We start from the raw sequence: 16,238 nt of genomic DNA, 5'->3' as shown, positions 1-16,238 counted from the left end.
AACATAAGCTTCTGCCTACAAAACTTCCTTAATATTGATAGAAATTTAACTATTAGAGTGTTTCTTGACAATATTCATGTATACGTAGTATACAGGCATTCAAACAGCGATTTCACGCGGGTTACTTGCTATCCGGAATAGCACCATGACATTGCTGTATCTATCCTATGGATCAAGGCTCAACAAGAGCATCGTAATCGGGCTTTGCAGGATTCGCCAAAAATGCCTCTTTGTACTTCTTATCCCAAGCAATGAAAGCTTCGTTGTCGCCGTTTTGAAGTGCTGCGTCGTATCCAGCCTTTGCGGCTTGGTACTGTTGTAGAGCTACGAGGTAGGCAGGCGCCTGTTTTCTGGTCAGTGACATGTCCCCTAAGAAGAAGGCTTATGGAGACTTACATTTTGAACAGCCCAGTTCTTGAAGTCCTGGCCATCAGCGATACCAGCATCTTGCGCTTGCTTGAAATCGGACTCGGCACTTTCTTTGGCGCTGACTGCGTAGTTATACGCAGCCTTGAGTTGTTCTTTGGCGTTCTGGATGCGAGCTTGCTGGGCTGGGTCTGCCATTGTGATACGAGTGATGATGTTCTGTACTGAATTTCTTAGAAGGGGGGATGTATAGTGGTGAGAAATGAGGGAGAAAAGTTGGAAGACGAAGTCTGGAGAGCGAATTTATAGGCAAATTGTGTCTGTCCCGTGTCTTTCGCTGACGTAGGTCAAGATGACTATTCTGCAGCCAAGGTGATTAACTAGACTTCTTTCTGTCAGAGAAGAGACGAGGATCAATTGCACTTGAATTGTCAGATCAACAGGAAAGCTACGACTATATAAGCTAGCTGATGTATGTCTCAGCTTCAGCTGGAATCTTTTGCTGATCGCAAGCCCTTTCAAGATTTAGCGCCGCTATGCTACCCTATCAAACCTATCCACGAAAAACCGCAATATTTCAACAAAATGACACTGGCAGGAGATCGATTTGTTAGGCGGCGCTTTGCGAGACGTGAAACTCGACTGCGATATCAATTGGCTGCGAGTGGGTGGGCGGTAGGTTTCTCTGTCTCAGCTTGTCAGCGTGGCGTTGGCGCTATTGACGTTTGCTGTGCTGTGAGGTCAGTACCCCCGCCTCAACATCTGTGCTGATCTTGATGATCTATCAAACTCAATCCAATTGATGATGAGCCAATTCCAGGCTTTCGATTATGGCTCGGTAGGACTGCGGACGGCATCAACCGAGATCCGGCTGCTAGATCTCTACCCCTCACAGGGTTTGGTAGATAGCCGTCTGATGGGCCGTCTGTACTCAACCTCCGTCGAGAGCCCATCACCGTATACTGCTCTTTCATATGTTTGGGGCTTAGGCGACAAAACTCAATCGATTTGCGTGCCCAGCGTAGATCAAGATGGCGGGGCTAGCATCGCCATCACTAAGTCACTGGAAACAGCACTGCGACATTTCCGCAAGCCGGATGCGGTGATAACGCTATGGATTGACCAGATCTGTATCAACCAGGCAGACAATAAAGAAAAAGGTCAGCAGGTCGCCATGATGAGGAGCATCTACTCGTCTGCGACACAAGTGCTAGTATGGCTTGGTCCAGCTCAAGATGGCTCAGAGGAATTGATGGAAGCATGGCAAGTCATTGGCCAAAAAGCTCGAGACTTTGGACTGGAGAGCTACATGAACCCGCAGAGTTACTACCTCATATCAGCATTGGGAAGAAGCAAGGACCCTTCTGATGAGACTGCTTTGCGCTTCCAAAGTTTATTAGCTAGTACCGTTGAGGCCTTTGCTCCTTTGCTGAAGGAAATGGCCCTGAAGAAGTGGTTCGAGAGACCGTACTTTTTACGAGTCTGGATCATCCAGGAGTTTTGTTTGTGTCCCGATACCATCTTCGTGTGCGGTTCCAAGACGATACCAGTGGATTTCGTCAAACTGGGGGTACTACTGCTTCAAACCGCGATAGGCAACATGCCCCAAGGCGACTACGAGCAGCTTCAACCGCCTGAGATGCCTCTGGAGCGACTGTCCGAAGTGTCTTCTGAACCAACAGCACGGCTGTTTGCCTGTCGTTCACGTCATCAGAAGCATAAAGACGACGAGCTGTACATGTTGTTGCGCAGATTATTCGTTGAGCTTGAGACAAATGCGACAGTGCATTGTGACCGCATCTTTGCCCTTCTTGGCCTCGCTGCGGACGCAGAGAAGCTTGGCATAGAGCCGGACTATGAAGAAAGCACCGAACGTATCTTGACGCAGACGGCACGCACGTTGATTGAGAAGAGTGGTCGTGTGGACCTGCTGTGCTACTCTCAGTTTCCGAAACTTGATGAGCTTTCACACCTACCGTCGTGGGTTCCTGATTGGCGATCCAACCTAAGCCGTTCGTTCTATACCATCAACGAGCGCATAGATAAGCACCTATTCGCCGCGGCAGGTCAGGATAGCGTTTTTGAGGTCGTCCAACACCCGAATGACAACCCGGATATTCTGGGACTTCGAGGCTATACTGTTGATGTGATCGAGGAAGTTACCGAAGGTGGTGGCTGGACGGACATGAGTTGGGATTATGAGAGATACCTTGGCTATATGGCCCAGATAGACGAGCTATGGCAGAGGTCCATGGAGAAAACCCACAGTGAAGGAACCCAACTTCGAAGAGAAGAGGCTCGGTGGCGTGTGCCTATTGGAGACATCTACTGGACCTGGGAAGGGGACCAGCAAAGAGCGAAAGCGGAGGTAGCAAGGTTCCACGAGCAGTTCCTGCAAGAACTCAAGCTTTTCGACGACATGACCAGACTGGCAGCTACAGGAGAAGATATTTCAGAGAGGTACCTGCAATGGGAGGAGAAACATCGAGGCGCAGATACCAAGCATAACTATCGTGAGAGTATGAGAAAGATGCAAGGAAAGAGGCCATTTCTGACAAAAATGGGATATCTTGGTATGGGCCCTCTGGATACCAAATCCGGTGATGTCATTGCCGTCTTTTGCGGTGGGCGCATTCCCTTCATACTCCATTCGGTAAAAGAGACGGGTGAACTTGGTGTGTTTTCTTATATCGGTGAGGCATACTGCGATAGTGTCATGGATGGTGAAGTTACTAGCAAGGAGAAACAGACTTTCTGGATTATTTGAGTGTTGTTCAGCTCACCCTGTATATCTTCAGCTAAACGTTCAATATCCACTTCATCTGTTACTTCCCACCACTCTCGCGCGAATATAACCTTTCTTGTGATACTGCAGTGGATCACGAGGCGCTAGCGGCTTTCAAACCTGCTACCTTTGGTTTAGCTAGACCCTTGACCGCCGAGCCGAACGCGCCGATGTCGGCTAACTTAAATGCTGTGAGTCTTCCTGCGCGATATTGGTAATGAGTCAAGTTTAGCAAAGAAATAGCGAATAAAGACAGTAGTTGCTTGAGCTCTGACTTTCTAATGCTTAAAAGCTTAAAAGCGTACAAGGTACTGCGTCTCCCTTGAGGTTTTGCTTTCTGACTATGTTTAGTCTTGCCTCAACCCGGCCTCTGTCATTTAAGCTCTCAGCGTTGCGTGGTGTACTTCAGTCGCGAAGTCTTGTCAAGATGACAGTAAATCAACCAGCGAAACCAGGGTTCATACAGATCAGCACCACTCTTACGAAACTACCATACCCACCATTGGAGGAACGCCCGACTGTAAGAACCAAACGTCTTGTTCTCAGGCCATTCTATGAGGATGCTGCAAAAGACCTTTTTCCCATGCGCGCACAGAAAGAGGTCATGATGTGGACAGCACAAGGCGCCCCAGACAAGGATCTTGAGGAAACACAGAAATGGGCTGCACAAAGGCTACCGCCGCATGACGAAACCAATCTCTATTATGTCATCAGTCTCATTGAGACTGGCGAAGTCATCGGAGCTGGTGGCACCTACAGACGAGAGTGTGAACTAGGCTGGCCGGCAATTGGATACGCATTCCGCAAGGAAGCTTGGGGGAAGGGCTACGCCACTGAGTTTCTCGTTGCGTTTATGAGGATTTGGTGGGAACTTCCTCGAGTTGAGAGTTCGATCGCTGTGGATAGAGCGACATTGAGTGAGGATGAGATAGTTGCCAGTGTGAATGGTACTATTACGGAGCGATGCGCTGCGGAGACGATAAAGGAGAATGTGGGCAGTAAGCGCGTTTTGGAAAAGGCTGGGTATACGTGGGTTAAGGAATGGAGGAATGAGGAGAAGAATTGGTCGATATATGGATGGGTGACAACTGCTGAGCAACTGCCTGCAAATTAGTCAATGACCTGGAATAATATAAGCGTTCTCAAGTTTGTTGTCACTTGAATCTTCTTTACTCTCTCAGCTAATACACATGCATCAAACTAACAGCAGGTCTTGGATCAGGCAGAGAGACGAAAATGTGAGCTTCAATATCCTCAGTTCCGTTGACGAATGAGACCGAGGTCAATTGGGTATACTAATGGTTTTTGGCATTATCGATGAGGCTATATAGAAATCATGATACCACTTTTCCAATCTCCTGATCGTCCTGGCCAGTAGTGAAGAGCAAAAGGTTGTCCATACGCGGTACTGACTATAGATATTCTTGGCAGTAATTCTGAAAGGAATTTGCCATGCCAAGCAAATCGATTTAGCGGCATCTATCGGCTCCAGACGGTCGAAGGACCAGCCCCGCCCTGATGCGTGTCCTCATGATCTCCAGCAGGAGGCGTCACCAGCGGCTGCTCTTCATCATGATCATCGTGAAATTCCGGTCGACCATGACAGTGCGGGCAAGGCTGAGGCGAGCTCGACACCAAATCCCCCACGAGCTCCCTCACAATGTCCTTCATCTTGCTTGTCCTCAACAACACAAGCAGCGCCAGATAAAAATGAAGAAACATGTTAAACATCAACGGTGTCGATGAATAAGCTACCAGGAAAGTCTCTCCAGTATCTTGCCACCTGTTGTGCGTCCACGTGAAGCTGAGGGTCAAGAGCGACAGGATACCCATCAATACATCGGCAATGAGACAGTTCAACGGGTCGGTAATGGGCGTGGCGAACGTTGCCTTGAGGTGCGCGCCTTGTCGATGGAGGCGTTTCATGGTGAAGCCGAAGATGGCGGAGAAGATGAGGAGGATAAATGTGAAGAGTGCAACGGGTCGGACCATGATGCAGAAGCGGACGAAGTTGAGGGGGAGACCAACGGCTGCTGAGAAGAGCAGGAAATCCCTGCTCGGGTGGAAGACTGCCGCTGAGTTGATGGCTGTCATGTTGGGCTCTATTTGAATTCAGTGGTGTAATAGTTATGTGCTGCGATGAGATACAGATTGCAGGATTAGTATTTAGAAGATTGGGCATACAGGAATACTTATACTGAAAATGGCCTTCAAGTGCACTGCCTTGATGAAATGTATTAGCATGAGGGAAGAATGGCTGTGGCATGCGTGTCATCTTTCACCACCTGTACGCTCTCTCTCTCTTCTTTATCAGACCAGAAGAGACATGGAGGGATCGGCATCTTCTAGGCAGTGATTCTGTCACTCGGTCTGAAATCCTTCGAGGCAGCAGCGTAAGCACTACAACGCACAACGGTTTTAGGCACCGCTAACTTTTCCTAATTGGGCTGAAACGATAGGTGACTAAGCGCATAAGGCACCCACAGTCGCAGTGCATTAACAATTTCTAAACACTTCTATTGGCTACTCATCACCAATTATACAGAGTCTGCCTGATCTTCAATCTGCATTTGCCTGCCAATGCCCAGCCACTCTACAACGCCTCGTGCTATTTATAGACCCCAGTACCAAAAATTGGCCAGACTACCCTGGAGTCCAAGCAAACAGCATAATTCATGGTTCATAGATTTTCTTCTAGCTAACAAGAACCGTATTCTAGCCACTCTTGTATATTCCCCATCGCGCAGTGGTCGTCATCCGGGTATAAAAGAAGCTCAGAATAGGGAGCCCAAGTAGCAAGATTGGTCGTGTCCTGCGTTGAAATCAACGTATTCTTTTCACCATTGATCGCGAAAACATGAAATTGAATCTGTTCAATACCCTCCCGGGTGGGAACAAAGGCATCAAGTCTGCTTTTGAGGTCTAGCAGTGTCTTCGCCCCCGCAACAGAGAATAGTGCTCGGACGACCACTTCGGGCATTCCAAATGATCCCGACAAGCACAATGACCGACCTAACGTGCCCCGTTGACGACCACTGCCTTAAGACGCTTATCTACCATGGCCATCCGCGTGGCGCAGTTTCCCCCAAAGCTAATACCCAGCATGCCGAGACGCGATCCGTCAACCTGTTTATGTGACGCCATAAAGGTCAATACCTCTCCGTAAATCAACTCTGACGAAGACTTGGTCATTGGTTGCTTAGACGCGTATGTCCCGGGCATCTCCATGAAAAACCAAGCGCTAGACAGTACCACTTTCGTGCGCAGCGCAGTAACCATGGTTTCAACATTGGTGCCTTTCAACGTTCAAGGATAGGAGTGGCGCGATCGCATCCAGTAGGATGTCAAAGAGCGCCTCGCAAACGCGATATGCCTTTAGGGGCGCTGGAGTCAGGCCTGACCAGGCTGCGACGAAGAAGTATGCATTGGCCTTGAGCAGAGCGCTCACCGCGATGAAACTGCCTTTCTGCCCGTCTTGGGGGAATGTATCTTCGTCAATGGGGGTTCCGAGGGGTGTTCGCGTCATGGCTGCAGCGCCTCGCCTCAGAAAAGGTAGCACAGCTGGAGAAGGTGGCTGCCCGTTGAGAAAAGCATGGCTAGACCCAAGCTCTGCCTTTTCAAGCTCATTATCAAGATGCTGAAGCTGCTCATTTGGCGAGGGCGATCCAATGCTCTGTCCAGCGAGTGTCGTTAAATGATATATATGAGTCTAGCTGCTGGACGAAAACCCCCTCGGCGATGCCTCCAACGGTACTGAACCGCTTGGCTGAGAGTTGAGGGAGAGAAGTGCGCACACCAACCACTCGACTGGCGAATTCGGTGGTGCGGGTTGTTGCAAGCAGGCTTTTAAACCCTTTGAGGATCATTCTTTTTCACTTTCTGGCGGGACGGCACTGGAGCAGAAATGAACAGTTAAAGAAGGAAATGTCAGAATATGAAAGAAGGCTTGACAGCTTGGGCACAGATGTTTCCTTATGCCGTTCTTCGGAATGGCATTCTCTTTTTAAATAATTACACCGGACAGTATAGAATAGCCTCGGTTTATTGATATAGTGTTTGTGGCTTGACCTCGTTTACCATGCGTACCAGCGATCCTAGATCGTTTAAAGCCAATCCGTGAAGCCGACCAAGGCGGGATCTGGGATATCGCCATGTACGAACGGAAGGCCCATGCTTCCGTCCCGATCTGCGGCAGTCCGCTGTCCGTGCGCCGTGTCTCCGGCTCCGACTCTGCGGCTTCAGCACTATAATTCCGGTACGCGCGGACTCTGCACAGATGCCGCAAGGCAGTGGCCACAGGCGCCAACTACTTGTATATGCCATTCGAGCTCCTAAGGAGGCTCCGGAATTTAAAAATGTCTTCATATAAAGACAGGATATAGCGTCATCAAAATTACAGTGGCCGCGGCAACTTGAGTTGAGCCTTGGGGAAAGCTGGCGGCATTTGTCCATGAGTGCGACATGGCATTTAGCAGGGCGACAAACATGTCATAAACTAGAAGCCATTGGCTTAGCAATTAGATAGGAGATCCTCAATTGGCACCATCATCGGGGTACAGGGAAATAAATGGTTAAGATCACCCAAAAACTAGTACAATAGAATGTATATCAGCTACAATATACCGTAAGGCTTTGTGTATCGCCATTGAGCTGACAAATGATAACAGTTACCCGACGAACCAATCGCAACATTCAAGACCCAAATAGCCCCAATTGAACTCTCTTAATCAGATAGCTCTGGCCCCATGAACCAGGATCGCACTAAGCACTCTGCAGCGTGACACAACCGGCCGACTGGTGGCCGTTTTAGTGCGCCGCCTCAACTCAAAGATCTGGGCGCGTTGGAATGCCCCCGGGCTGATCCCCGCCTGTTCCCCGAGCGCACTAAATCCATAGTTCGCCTGAGGCTTGTAGTGGCTTCAGTGGCTGTTTGGCCAAGGGTCTGTGTGTTCTGGATGCGGCAGGAATGCCTTTGACATGGCGGCCGCGCCAGATCTACAACCAATATTCAACCTAAGCCCTATGCAAATCCGTCTCCTGACAGTAGCCACAAAGTATTAACTTTACAAGCGAATCTACTCTACGCCATAAGAGATAGAGTTTCTGTTGTTATCACAAACCCGGGCTTTTAAATCCGAGTTTTCCTAAAGCCGTTCTCGACCCGGTCTATAGGCCGAGACCCCTGGAGGTGATATAGGTACATCATCTCTTCTGCCACGCTAAGCTGTCCCAAAGGCCTGGACGGAACTGACGGCATGCATTGAAGATCTGGGTTTCGTCTTCCTATCTTACCTAGCGTTACAGACACTGTTTTTTGCAATTGTTCAAACCAGACATGTTTTATCAAGGCGCTTCCCCATTACATTCTGTACATATCCATCGTATATGCAAGCCAGCTTAAATACTAGTGCTAAACTTTAGTGCTCGTTTGCTCCCGGACCTAGGTCAGCACTAGCCATTAAATGAGGCTAACATCCCGCTGTTGCTTTTTCCAGCGCCTGTGCGTTGAGCATGGGTTAAAATTATATCACAAAGTGGGATGAACATGTAACTTTTAATTCTGCAGACGGGACAAGTACCCCAAGTAGATCCTTGTCTCCGTCAGCACTACCCCATACCTGACTAATACCACCAGGCAATAGGAAGCAAACGCCCAAGTGCCGGGTTTCAAGCCCCCCTCCTCCCAAGCATTGGTCGCCTCTCCGGAATGTATGGGCCTTCCGCGTCCCCCTTATCAGATTTATGCTTTCATCCTACCTGCAAGCCCATGACTCTCTCAAAGTTTAAATCCCCAGGAGGACTAACGCGTCCGTTTATGAAACGCCCGATGCAACCCCCTTGTGCCTCGACGCTTCGAGTATTAAGATCTGTCGATCGGTATTCCCTTGCCCCGTCCGCCAAAAAGTCTGCCATGGAACCTTGACTTTTGATCCATTTCAATCTTGTTGCGATACAGTTGCGCAAAAATGACTGTCGAGAGCCTTCTCGAGCAATATCAGGGCCATATTGTCCCAAAGGCGTACAATGCGGGTTACCTCGCGCTCAGCTACCTCATCAGCTTGGTGGGGGCTGCTTCGACCCTCGAATTGATCACTCGGCGATCATGGTTTAATGGAATTTCGAATCAGTATGCTACGATGGATACCTCTTTCGCCAAGCGATAAACACTGCCAAGACGGTTTGCTAATACAGATACATTAGTCTGATACTATGTTCATCCGCAATCACCATGGGCGGTATAGCTATTTGGTGTATGGTAAGTTTCAGTTTTACGTCGTCTTCTGTACACATATTAATTAATATTGCTCATGGCGCAGCATTTCATTGGCAATATCGCACTCACACTTGCTGAAGGCGAGGCAGAGATGCAGATTGTATACTCCAGTGGCATGACAGTACTCTCCTTCTGCATGCCTGTTATTGTCCTCCTTGCCGCATTCTACGCGATAGGCATCTCGAATCGAATCGCCTGGTGGAGAGTGATAACTGCTGGTATCCTTTGCGGCTGTGCCATCTGCGGTATGCACTACTTGGCCAACGCTTCCATCAAAAACTACCAGTGCATTTACGAACCAGCATATATCGTCGGGGCTGCTATCATTGCTGTCGCTGCCAGTACTGTGTCGTTGGCCATGTTCTTCATCTTCCAGTCGCTCTCGGCGAGTAGTTGGTGGAAGCGAACCATTTCTGCGATCATCCTTGCTGGAGCGGTATCTAGTATGCACTGGTGTGCCTCTGTGGGTACTCAGTACAGACTGCTTCATCTGAGGAAATTGGAACGAGGATCGCGCACTGCGACCGCTATTGCAGTCATTTGTTTAGTAAGTGGCTGCGGGAATCTTCTTCATCAGCGCAATACGCAACAACACATATCAACTATATGTAGGCCGACTAACTAAAACTCCAATAGTCTTTCAGTGCCTGCATTATCATTGCTGGATCCGCTATTCTTCGAGCCCGCATCTTGAAAGATGCAGCGCTTCGTGCTCAGCAGATTGAGCTAGCTGCTATCGTCTTCAACAAAGATGGATGTCTTCTGGTCGACTCAAACGGAGTTTTCCCCAATACTGTTGTCACCGATTTCTTTATTGGAGAGGTAAGATAATCATCTACTTCCCAGGATCACATCTCATAGTCGGTGTGGCGACTCCAGTAACTAACACTCAATCTTTCTTAGAACACGGACGAAAAGTTCAACACTGCCCATCCACAGTTTCACTGGATGTTTCAAGCTTCACGGAACTGGACTGGAATATCGGGACTAATAAACGGCATGAAACAACATCTCCGACAACTACCGCACAAAAGCCGCCATAAAGATCCAACTAAGGGAATTCAGCTTATCGATGACGATGGAGAGCTCATCGATGGATATTCAGTCATCTTCCGCGAGCTATTCTGCGTCGCCGCCTCCAAGATCAGCGATAGCCTTGACGAGTCCATCACAACGATGGGTATTCTATGGGACGAAATTATCATTAAACGATCAGTCGCAAACCCTGCTTACCTACAAGCACTTGAGAAGCATCGCGACAATCAAACTTCCGACACGAGCGAAATACTACGCAAGGGATCGACGACGGGAGAAAGCCACCTCGAAAAAGGAGTTGGGATTGAACTTGAGAATGAAATCGACGGACGAGGAGCACTGATGTTTTTGATTCGTCGTCTTACATCAGATGACGACGTAAAGAGACTCGAGGCGGCTGGATATCGGTTCGTCGACCCTGTTCAGGTATGCAACGATGCAAGGAATCACTTGCAGATGCAGATCCCGTCCAGCGAGTTTGAATCAAAGCTACGCGACATGAAGGCCTTTATCTCACAGCAAGGTCGTATTAAGCCTGGAGTTCATCTTGGCCTATTCGCAATTCAAGATCGAGGACTTGATAATCATCACGTCCTGGTACAAAAGGATGCTCGCGATTTACTTCCCCTGGCACCTCTGCCAATAAGCACTATCGACGAGAAACAAGTGCGAATCGTACAAGGGCTAAGTGGGTTCCAGGTTCCAGAAGTCATTCAAAGACTGAGGACCACAGGCGCTTCTTCGAGGTCCCCTGATGAAGAATTATTTGCCCACTATCTTTCCAACGCCATTCACTCACTACGGGAATGGGTACAGGAACCCTTGTTTCATGATGCCGTGCTAAGCCCCACCATACTACGGCTTCCCTACGGAATCGACGGGGGTGATGCAGAGGAGACAGTCATCATGGCATTGAGGCTCAAGATATCTCATCCCGTCATCTCATCAGGTCCCAACTGCCAATGGGTCCCTCTCAACTTCTTCGGTATGCGACAAGTCTTAGAACAGTCTCGACAGGAGTTTGTGCGGGTTCTTCACCAGGACTTTGATCCATCAACGATGCCCGCAAGCCGGGCCAATAATGAGCTCACTTCCGGACCTCTATCAACGCTCCGCCGACTAAAGGGTTCCGAAGGATCAGCCCACTCCAAAGGAAAGAAACCCCGCGTTCCAATAATGAGACTAAGAGCTTCATCAAAAGACTCTACACGCTCATCCTCGACGATAAACTTATGTCCCGCTGAAAGCAGCGAAGCCCACAACGATCGTCTTCCATCAACAGAAACTGTGGACGTCTACCCTCCAGAACGTCATTACACATCCCACCAACAGTCGTTCTTAAACGGCGGCATTGTTGTATTCCAAGAGGTGACCGTGCAAGTCGAACAGAAGAAGTCCGAGTCTAGAAGTGACTTGGAACTATCGTGGAGTCACGACACGGTGACAGAGCCGCCTAAAGCACATCAGCGACATAACAAGAAGAATGAAATGCCAGTTATACAGAGCATTGAATTACAGCCATCAGGGAGGGGAACAACAGAGGTTTCTGTTGAGTCTCGTTGGCTGCATAGCTTTGGCCACGTGGATAACAACATCACGACGATGGCCTCTTTTATAGATACTTTAATTATAGAGTCTAGCCACTCTGCTACATAGCAGAGCTCGCACTCTTAAACATATAATACAAACTTATTTCCATTTTTTATTCAAGATGTGCCTGTTTCTACCAGGTATGATGTTGTTTCTGTACAGTTGCTATCAACAGTCAATGCTATACATGTGCGATTAGCCCGATATTGAAATCGAGGCTTGTTTCTATCGGGGTACCTCGGTATTCGAGACCGGGAAGTAGTCTCGGGCTGACTCCGAACATACCGACCAGTTATTCTGCCGTCGGCATTTGCTCCGCTCGCCAAACATCTCCGCAGTGATACCGTGGAGCAAACATCCAAGCCTTCTCTATAGCCTTCAAATATATCACATATTACCCAGGCTGCCTGCATATCGCAATACATTAATTTCTTGTATACCACCCACCTTATTCCAACCCAATTCCATTATCTCAACGTCAAGATGGAGGTCCCAGAGTTCAGCATCCTTACGCCTAATGCCATGCTTGGCTATGGGTACAATGTCGAGCATTTCTGGTATGGCATACAAAAGTTCAAGCCTGCAGCGATCATCGTCGACAGTGGGTCAACAGATGGGGGCCCTTACAAGCTCGGAATGAATAAGATGACCTGTGGACGGGGCTCTTATATTCGTGACCTCGAGCCTATCCTGACAGCCTGCTTCCATCATAAGATCAAGGTCTTGATTGGATCAGTAGGTGGAGATGGCAGCAACAAACATGTCCAGGAAATGTTCGACATTGTTTCCTCAGTATCAGAACGTCTCGGATTCAGCTTCAAGGTCGCCACTATCAACGCTGGTATGGACCGAAACTTGGTTAAATCCAGAATCCAAAATTACAAAGTCAGTCCATGTGGACCTGTGGAGGAGCTAGTTCCAGACGTTGTTGATGGTGCTGTTGATATTGTTGCACAGGTGGGTGCTGAGCCGTAAGTCAACCACCTTCCTGTCTAGACAAAGCATATGCTGAAATCAGTCTATCAGATTCCTTGAAGCCTTGAAAGGCAACCCAGACATCGTTCTTGGTGGAAGATGCTACGACCCTGCACCTTTTGCTGCGTTTTGTCTGTCAAAAGGCATATCTAATGGCGTTGCTTGGCACATGGGCAAAATCATGGAGTGCGGTGGCATCTGCGCCATTCCCAAGGGTCGCTCTATGATTGCCACCATGCGCTACGATTCTTTCGACTTGACTCCATTAGCACCCGAGGAGAGATGCACGCCTCTTTCTGTTGCAGCACATACCTTGTACGAAAAGACACGACCAGACCGTCTACCTGGCCCAGGTGGTGTTCTCAGCCTTGACAATGCAAAGTATGAGCAGATAACTGACAAGACGACACGTGTATCTGGTGCTCAATTCTTGGAGACACCATACCAGGTGAAGCTTGAGGGCGTTACCTTCTTGGGATATCGAACTATCTTTATTGGCGGTATCAGAGATCCAATTCTTATCAGCCAGATCGATGATTTCCTTGAGCGTGTGCGAAAGTACACCCAAAGCTTATTTCCCGAGTTAGACCAGTCAGACAGCTGCCGCCTCATCTATCACGTCTATGGCAAGAACGGTGTCATGGGCCCATTGGAGACACAGGCTGTTAGAAGCCCTCACGAGATCGCTGTTCTAGGCGAAGTCGTTGCTCCGACGCAGGACATGGCTTATACCATTGCCAACAATGCACGAGCTTCTATCCTCCACTTCTCATACCCTGGCCAGATTGCCACAACCGGTAATTTTGCTAGCCCATTGTCACCTCATGAGCAAGATGCCGGTGCTGTTTTCAAGTTCAGCGTGTACCACCTTGTCGACCTTGAAGCTGGCGAGTCGTCTTCACTCTTTCCCGTTGCATTCAGGGATATCAACTCCACTGCCAGTCCAGCACCTGTGGCTTCAGTTTCTCGAGAGCGCTTGGAGGCTCTGGAGAACGGTCCTCTCGCACCGATCGGTATGTACACTCTGAACTTTGCATGAGAGATACTAACAGTCTTTTTGAAGAGAAGAAGCAAGTTCCGTCCAGAAAAGCAAAGATGCAAGAGCTCGCTCGTATCATCCGTTCCAAGAACTCAGGCCCATTCGAGATGACGTTCGATATCATGTTCGACGACGAGGCTGTCTACAGGAGAGTCAGGGATGCCAATGTCCTCACCAACGCTGTGATCCAGTCTCTGTACCACGTGGAAAACAGCGAGATCTTGACCAACATGTTTTTTGAACCTGCTCTTGCCTGGAAGTGCACCATCAAGAGACCTTGGGCTCAAGGCAGTGTCGGCGAGAGAGATACTCTGGGAACACAACAACACGCGCTGCTTTTGGGAATCGAGGTCCCTGAGGCCAGCACAACAGAGGCTGCCACTAATGGTACTCACAGTGACGCGGCTCACGTGAATGGTGTCAATGGTGTAGACAGTGTCAGGGAGGTCAACGGTACCAATGGTCTGACGCATGTCCCCCAATCAGACCTGAACGGACATTCTGCATCAGCTGCCAATTCTAGCTTCGATCGATCCAGCTTCCTCTCTCGCGATGTCGTAAACGAGATCTGGAATGGTCTTTCGCTCCCCCCAAACGCCCTGAAGTCCCTGAAACTTCCTGGTGATGATGGCAAGCCAGCTCTCCCTTCCTCCTACAAGATCGGAACTCTGGCACAAGGCACCATTGCTCTGTCTGGGCTCCTGGCGGCTCTCATCCATTCTCTGCGAAACCAAGGTCCTGTGCCAAAGGTAACCGTGCCTCAAAAGCACTCTGTCATTGAATTCAAGTCTGAACGGCTTTACATCCTTGACGGAGAGCCTGCTCCATCTCCCTGGGGACCCATTGGAGGTCTACACAAGACCTCAGATGGACACGTCCGTATCCATGACTCGTTTCCTAACCATAGATATGGAGCTTTGGAGCTATTGGGTCTTCCAGTGACTGCAAGCCGCATCGATGTGACCAAGAAGACACAAGACTGGGCGAGCATCGATCTCGAGTCTGTCGGTTTAGAGCATCGCTTGGCGATTTATGCTCTGCGCTCATATCGCCAATGGGACATGTTGCCTCAATCCAAGGTAATTGACGATTTCCCCATTTCTCTAACGAGAATTGCTTCAGGCCCAGCTGGACTATCTCCTCATCTTACACCAGGCAACGACAAGTGTCTTCGAGGTCTGCGAGTCGTTGAGATGAGCCGAGTCATCGCTGCACCCTTGGCCGGCAAGACCTTGGCTGCCCATGGCGCTGATGTCATCTGGATAACATGTCCTGGACTCCCTGATCTGCCTACTATGGACCGCGATCTTGGCCGAGGGAAGCGCACTGTTCACATAGACGTCAACAACGTTGAGGATCGTCAAAAGTTGAGAGAGCTTATCAAGTCGTGTGATGTATTTATCCAGGGCTTCCGTCCTGGCAGTCTTGCCGCCAAGGGATTCGGTCCGGAGGAGATTGTAGGTCTTAACCCAGGCATCGTCTATGGTTGTATGTCTGCGTTCGGTCCCAAGGGACCTTGGTCTGAGAGACGCGGTTATGATTCTCTTATCCAGACATGCTCGGGTATGAACATTTCAGAGGCTGAGCATTACGGCGCCGGCGAAGTGGCTCGCCCGACACCGTGTCAAGCATTGGACCACGCCGGTGGTTATTTACTGGCTTCTGGTATTATGGCAGCTTTGTATCGACGATCCGTTCAAGGAGGGTCGTATCGCGTTGACGTGTCACTGGCTGGTACCATGAAATATCTCCGCAGCATGGGTCAATATCCCGGCAAGTCCGGGTTCGAGATCGGCGATTATGAGAAGCCTTCTGATGTGAAGGAGTATTTGGAAACCCGTCAAACGGGATTTGGCGAATTGAGGGCCGTTCGGCACAGTGTAAGTGTGGATGGTGCTGAGCCTTCTTGGGATGTGATGCCAAACCCACTGGGAAGCGACGAAGCTCGATGGCTGTAAATTACTCTTAGCAATTGATCTTTTGGATACGTACACAGTATAATGAAAATTGTGTATCTACATCATTTCAGCTCCTCGCCACCTACCCTGCATCATGGTGAGGTATTGCTCGGCATCTTACCGAACCCCGCACGCGCGTTTCCAGGCTAGTTAGTGTCCTGGGTCTGGAACTTGAGAACGGTCACGGGACAATGATCGGAATGTCTCTCGGCATTG

At 49.2% G+C, this 16,238-nt stretch overlaps 7 protein-coding genes across 7 annotated transcripts; 4 read left to right on the top strand and 3 right to left on the bottom strand.

Moving 5' to 3' along the window:
- Positions 1 to 16: 16 nt before the first annotated feature.
- On the bottom strand, positions 17 to 611 carry FOBCDRAFT_222352 (uncharacterized protein). Its single transcript, XM_031183155.3, has 2 exons — positions 397 to 611; positions 17 to 343 (listed from the first exon to the last, which is right to left on the bottom strand). The coding sequence occupies exons 1-2, from the start codon at positions 562 to 564 to the stop codon at positions 173 to 175; spliced, it is 339 nt and encodes a 112-aa protein (XP_031038797.2). The 5' UTR covers positions 565 to 611; the 3' UTR covers positions 17 to 172.
- Positions 612 to 951: 340 nt separating this feature from the next.
- Positions 952 to 3,133, top strand: FOBCDRAFT_260381 (heterokaryon incompatibility protein-domain-containing protein; the record flags this gene model as incomplete). The annotated part of the gene is made up of 2 exons (XM_031183154.3): positions 952 to 1,041; positions 1,187 to 3,133. 2 exons carry the CDS (start codon positions 952 to 954, stop codon positions 3,131 to 3,133), a joined length of 2,037 nt encoding a protein of 678 aa, XP_031038796.3.
- A 211-nt stretch (positions 3,134 to 3,344) lies between these two features.
- On the top strand, positions 3,345 to 4,405 carry FOBCDRAFT_222350 (GNAT domain-containing protein). The gene is made up of 2 exons (XM_054704456.2): positions 3,345 to 3,459; positions 3,503 to 4,405. The coding sequence occupies exon 2, from the start codon at positions 3,579 to 3,581 to the stop codon at positions 4,263 to 4,265; it is 687 nt and encodes a 228-aa protein (XP_054560431.1). The 5' UTR covers positions 3,345 to 3,459; positions 3,503 to 3,578; the 3' UTR covers positions 4,266 to 4,405.
- Positions 4,406 to 4,411: 6 nt separating this feature from the next.
- FOBCDRAFT_222347 (uncharacterized protein) lies at positions 4,412 to 5,511 on the bottom strand. The gene is made up of 2 exons (XM_031183151.3): positions 5,350 to 5,511; positions 4,412 to 5,285 (listed from the first exon to the last, which is right to left on the bottom strand). The coding sequence occupies exon 2, from the start codon at positions 5,243 to 5,245 to the stop codon at positions 4,631 to 4,633; it is 615 nt and encodes a 204-aa protein (XP_031038793.1). The 5' UTR covers positions 5,246 to 5,285; positions 5,350 to 5,511; the 3' UTR covers positions 4,412 to 4,630.
- Positions 5,512 to 6,002: 491 nt separating this feature from the next.
- On the bottom strand, positions 6,003 to 6,368 carry FOBCDRAFT_222346 (uncharacterized protein). The gene has a single exon (XM_059609607.1). It carries the CDS (start codon positions 6,341 to 6,343, stop codon positions 6,164 to 6,166), a length of 180 nt encoding a protein of 59 aa, XP_059467159.1. The 5' UTR covers positions 6,344 to 6,368; the 3' UTR covers positions 6,003 to 6,163.
- A 2,749-nt stretch (positions 6,369 to 9,117) lies between these two features.
- FOBCDRAFT_319015 (uncharacterized protein) lies at positions 9,118 to 12,116 on the top strand (the record flags this gene model as incomplete). The annotated part of the gene is made up of 5 exons (XM_031183148.2): positions 9,118 to 9,278; positions 9,353 to 9,407; positions 9,469 to 9,972; positions 10,062 to 10,247; positions 10,329 to 12,116. 5 exons carry the CDS (start codon positions 9,118 to 9,120, stop codon positions 12,114 to 12,116), a joined length of 2,694 nt encoding a protein of 897 aa, XP_031038790.2.
- Positions 12,117 to 12,533: 417 nt separating this feature from the next.
- On the top strand, positions 12,534 to 16,022 carry FOBCDRAFT_182019 (CoA-transferase family III domain-containing protein; the record flags this gene model as incomplete). The annotated part of the gene is made up of 4 exons (XM_059608578.1): positions 12,534 to 13,011; positions 13,169 to 14,038; positions 14,089 to 14,490; positions 14,575 to 16,022. 4 exons carry the CDS (start codon positions 12,534 to 12,536, stop codon positions 16,020 to 16,022), a joined length of 3,198 nt encoding a protein of 1,065 aa, XP_059464827.1.
- Between the last annotated feature and the right edge of the window lie 216 nt (positions 16,023 to 16,238).

This window comes from Fusarium oxysporum, chromosome V (genome assembly GCF_013085055.1).
Source record: "Fusarium oxysporum Fo47 chromosome V, complete sequence".
NCBI classification, from domain to species: Eukaryota; Fungi; Ascomycota; class Sordariomycetes; order Hypocreales; family Nectriaceae; genus Fusarium; species Fusarium oxysporum.
This window is presented reverse-complemented; position numbering and strand designations above follow the sequence as displayed.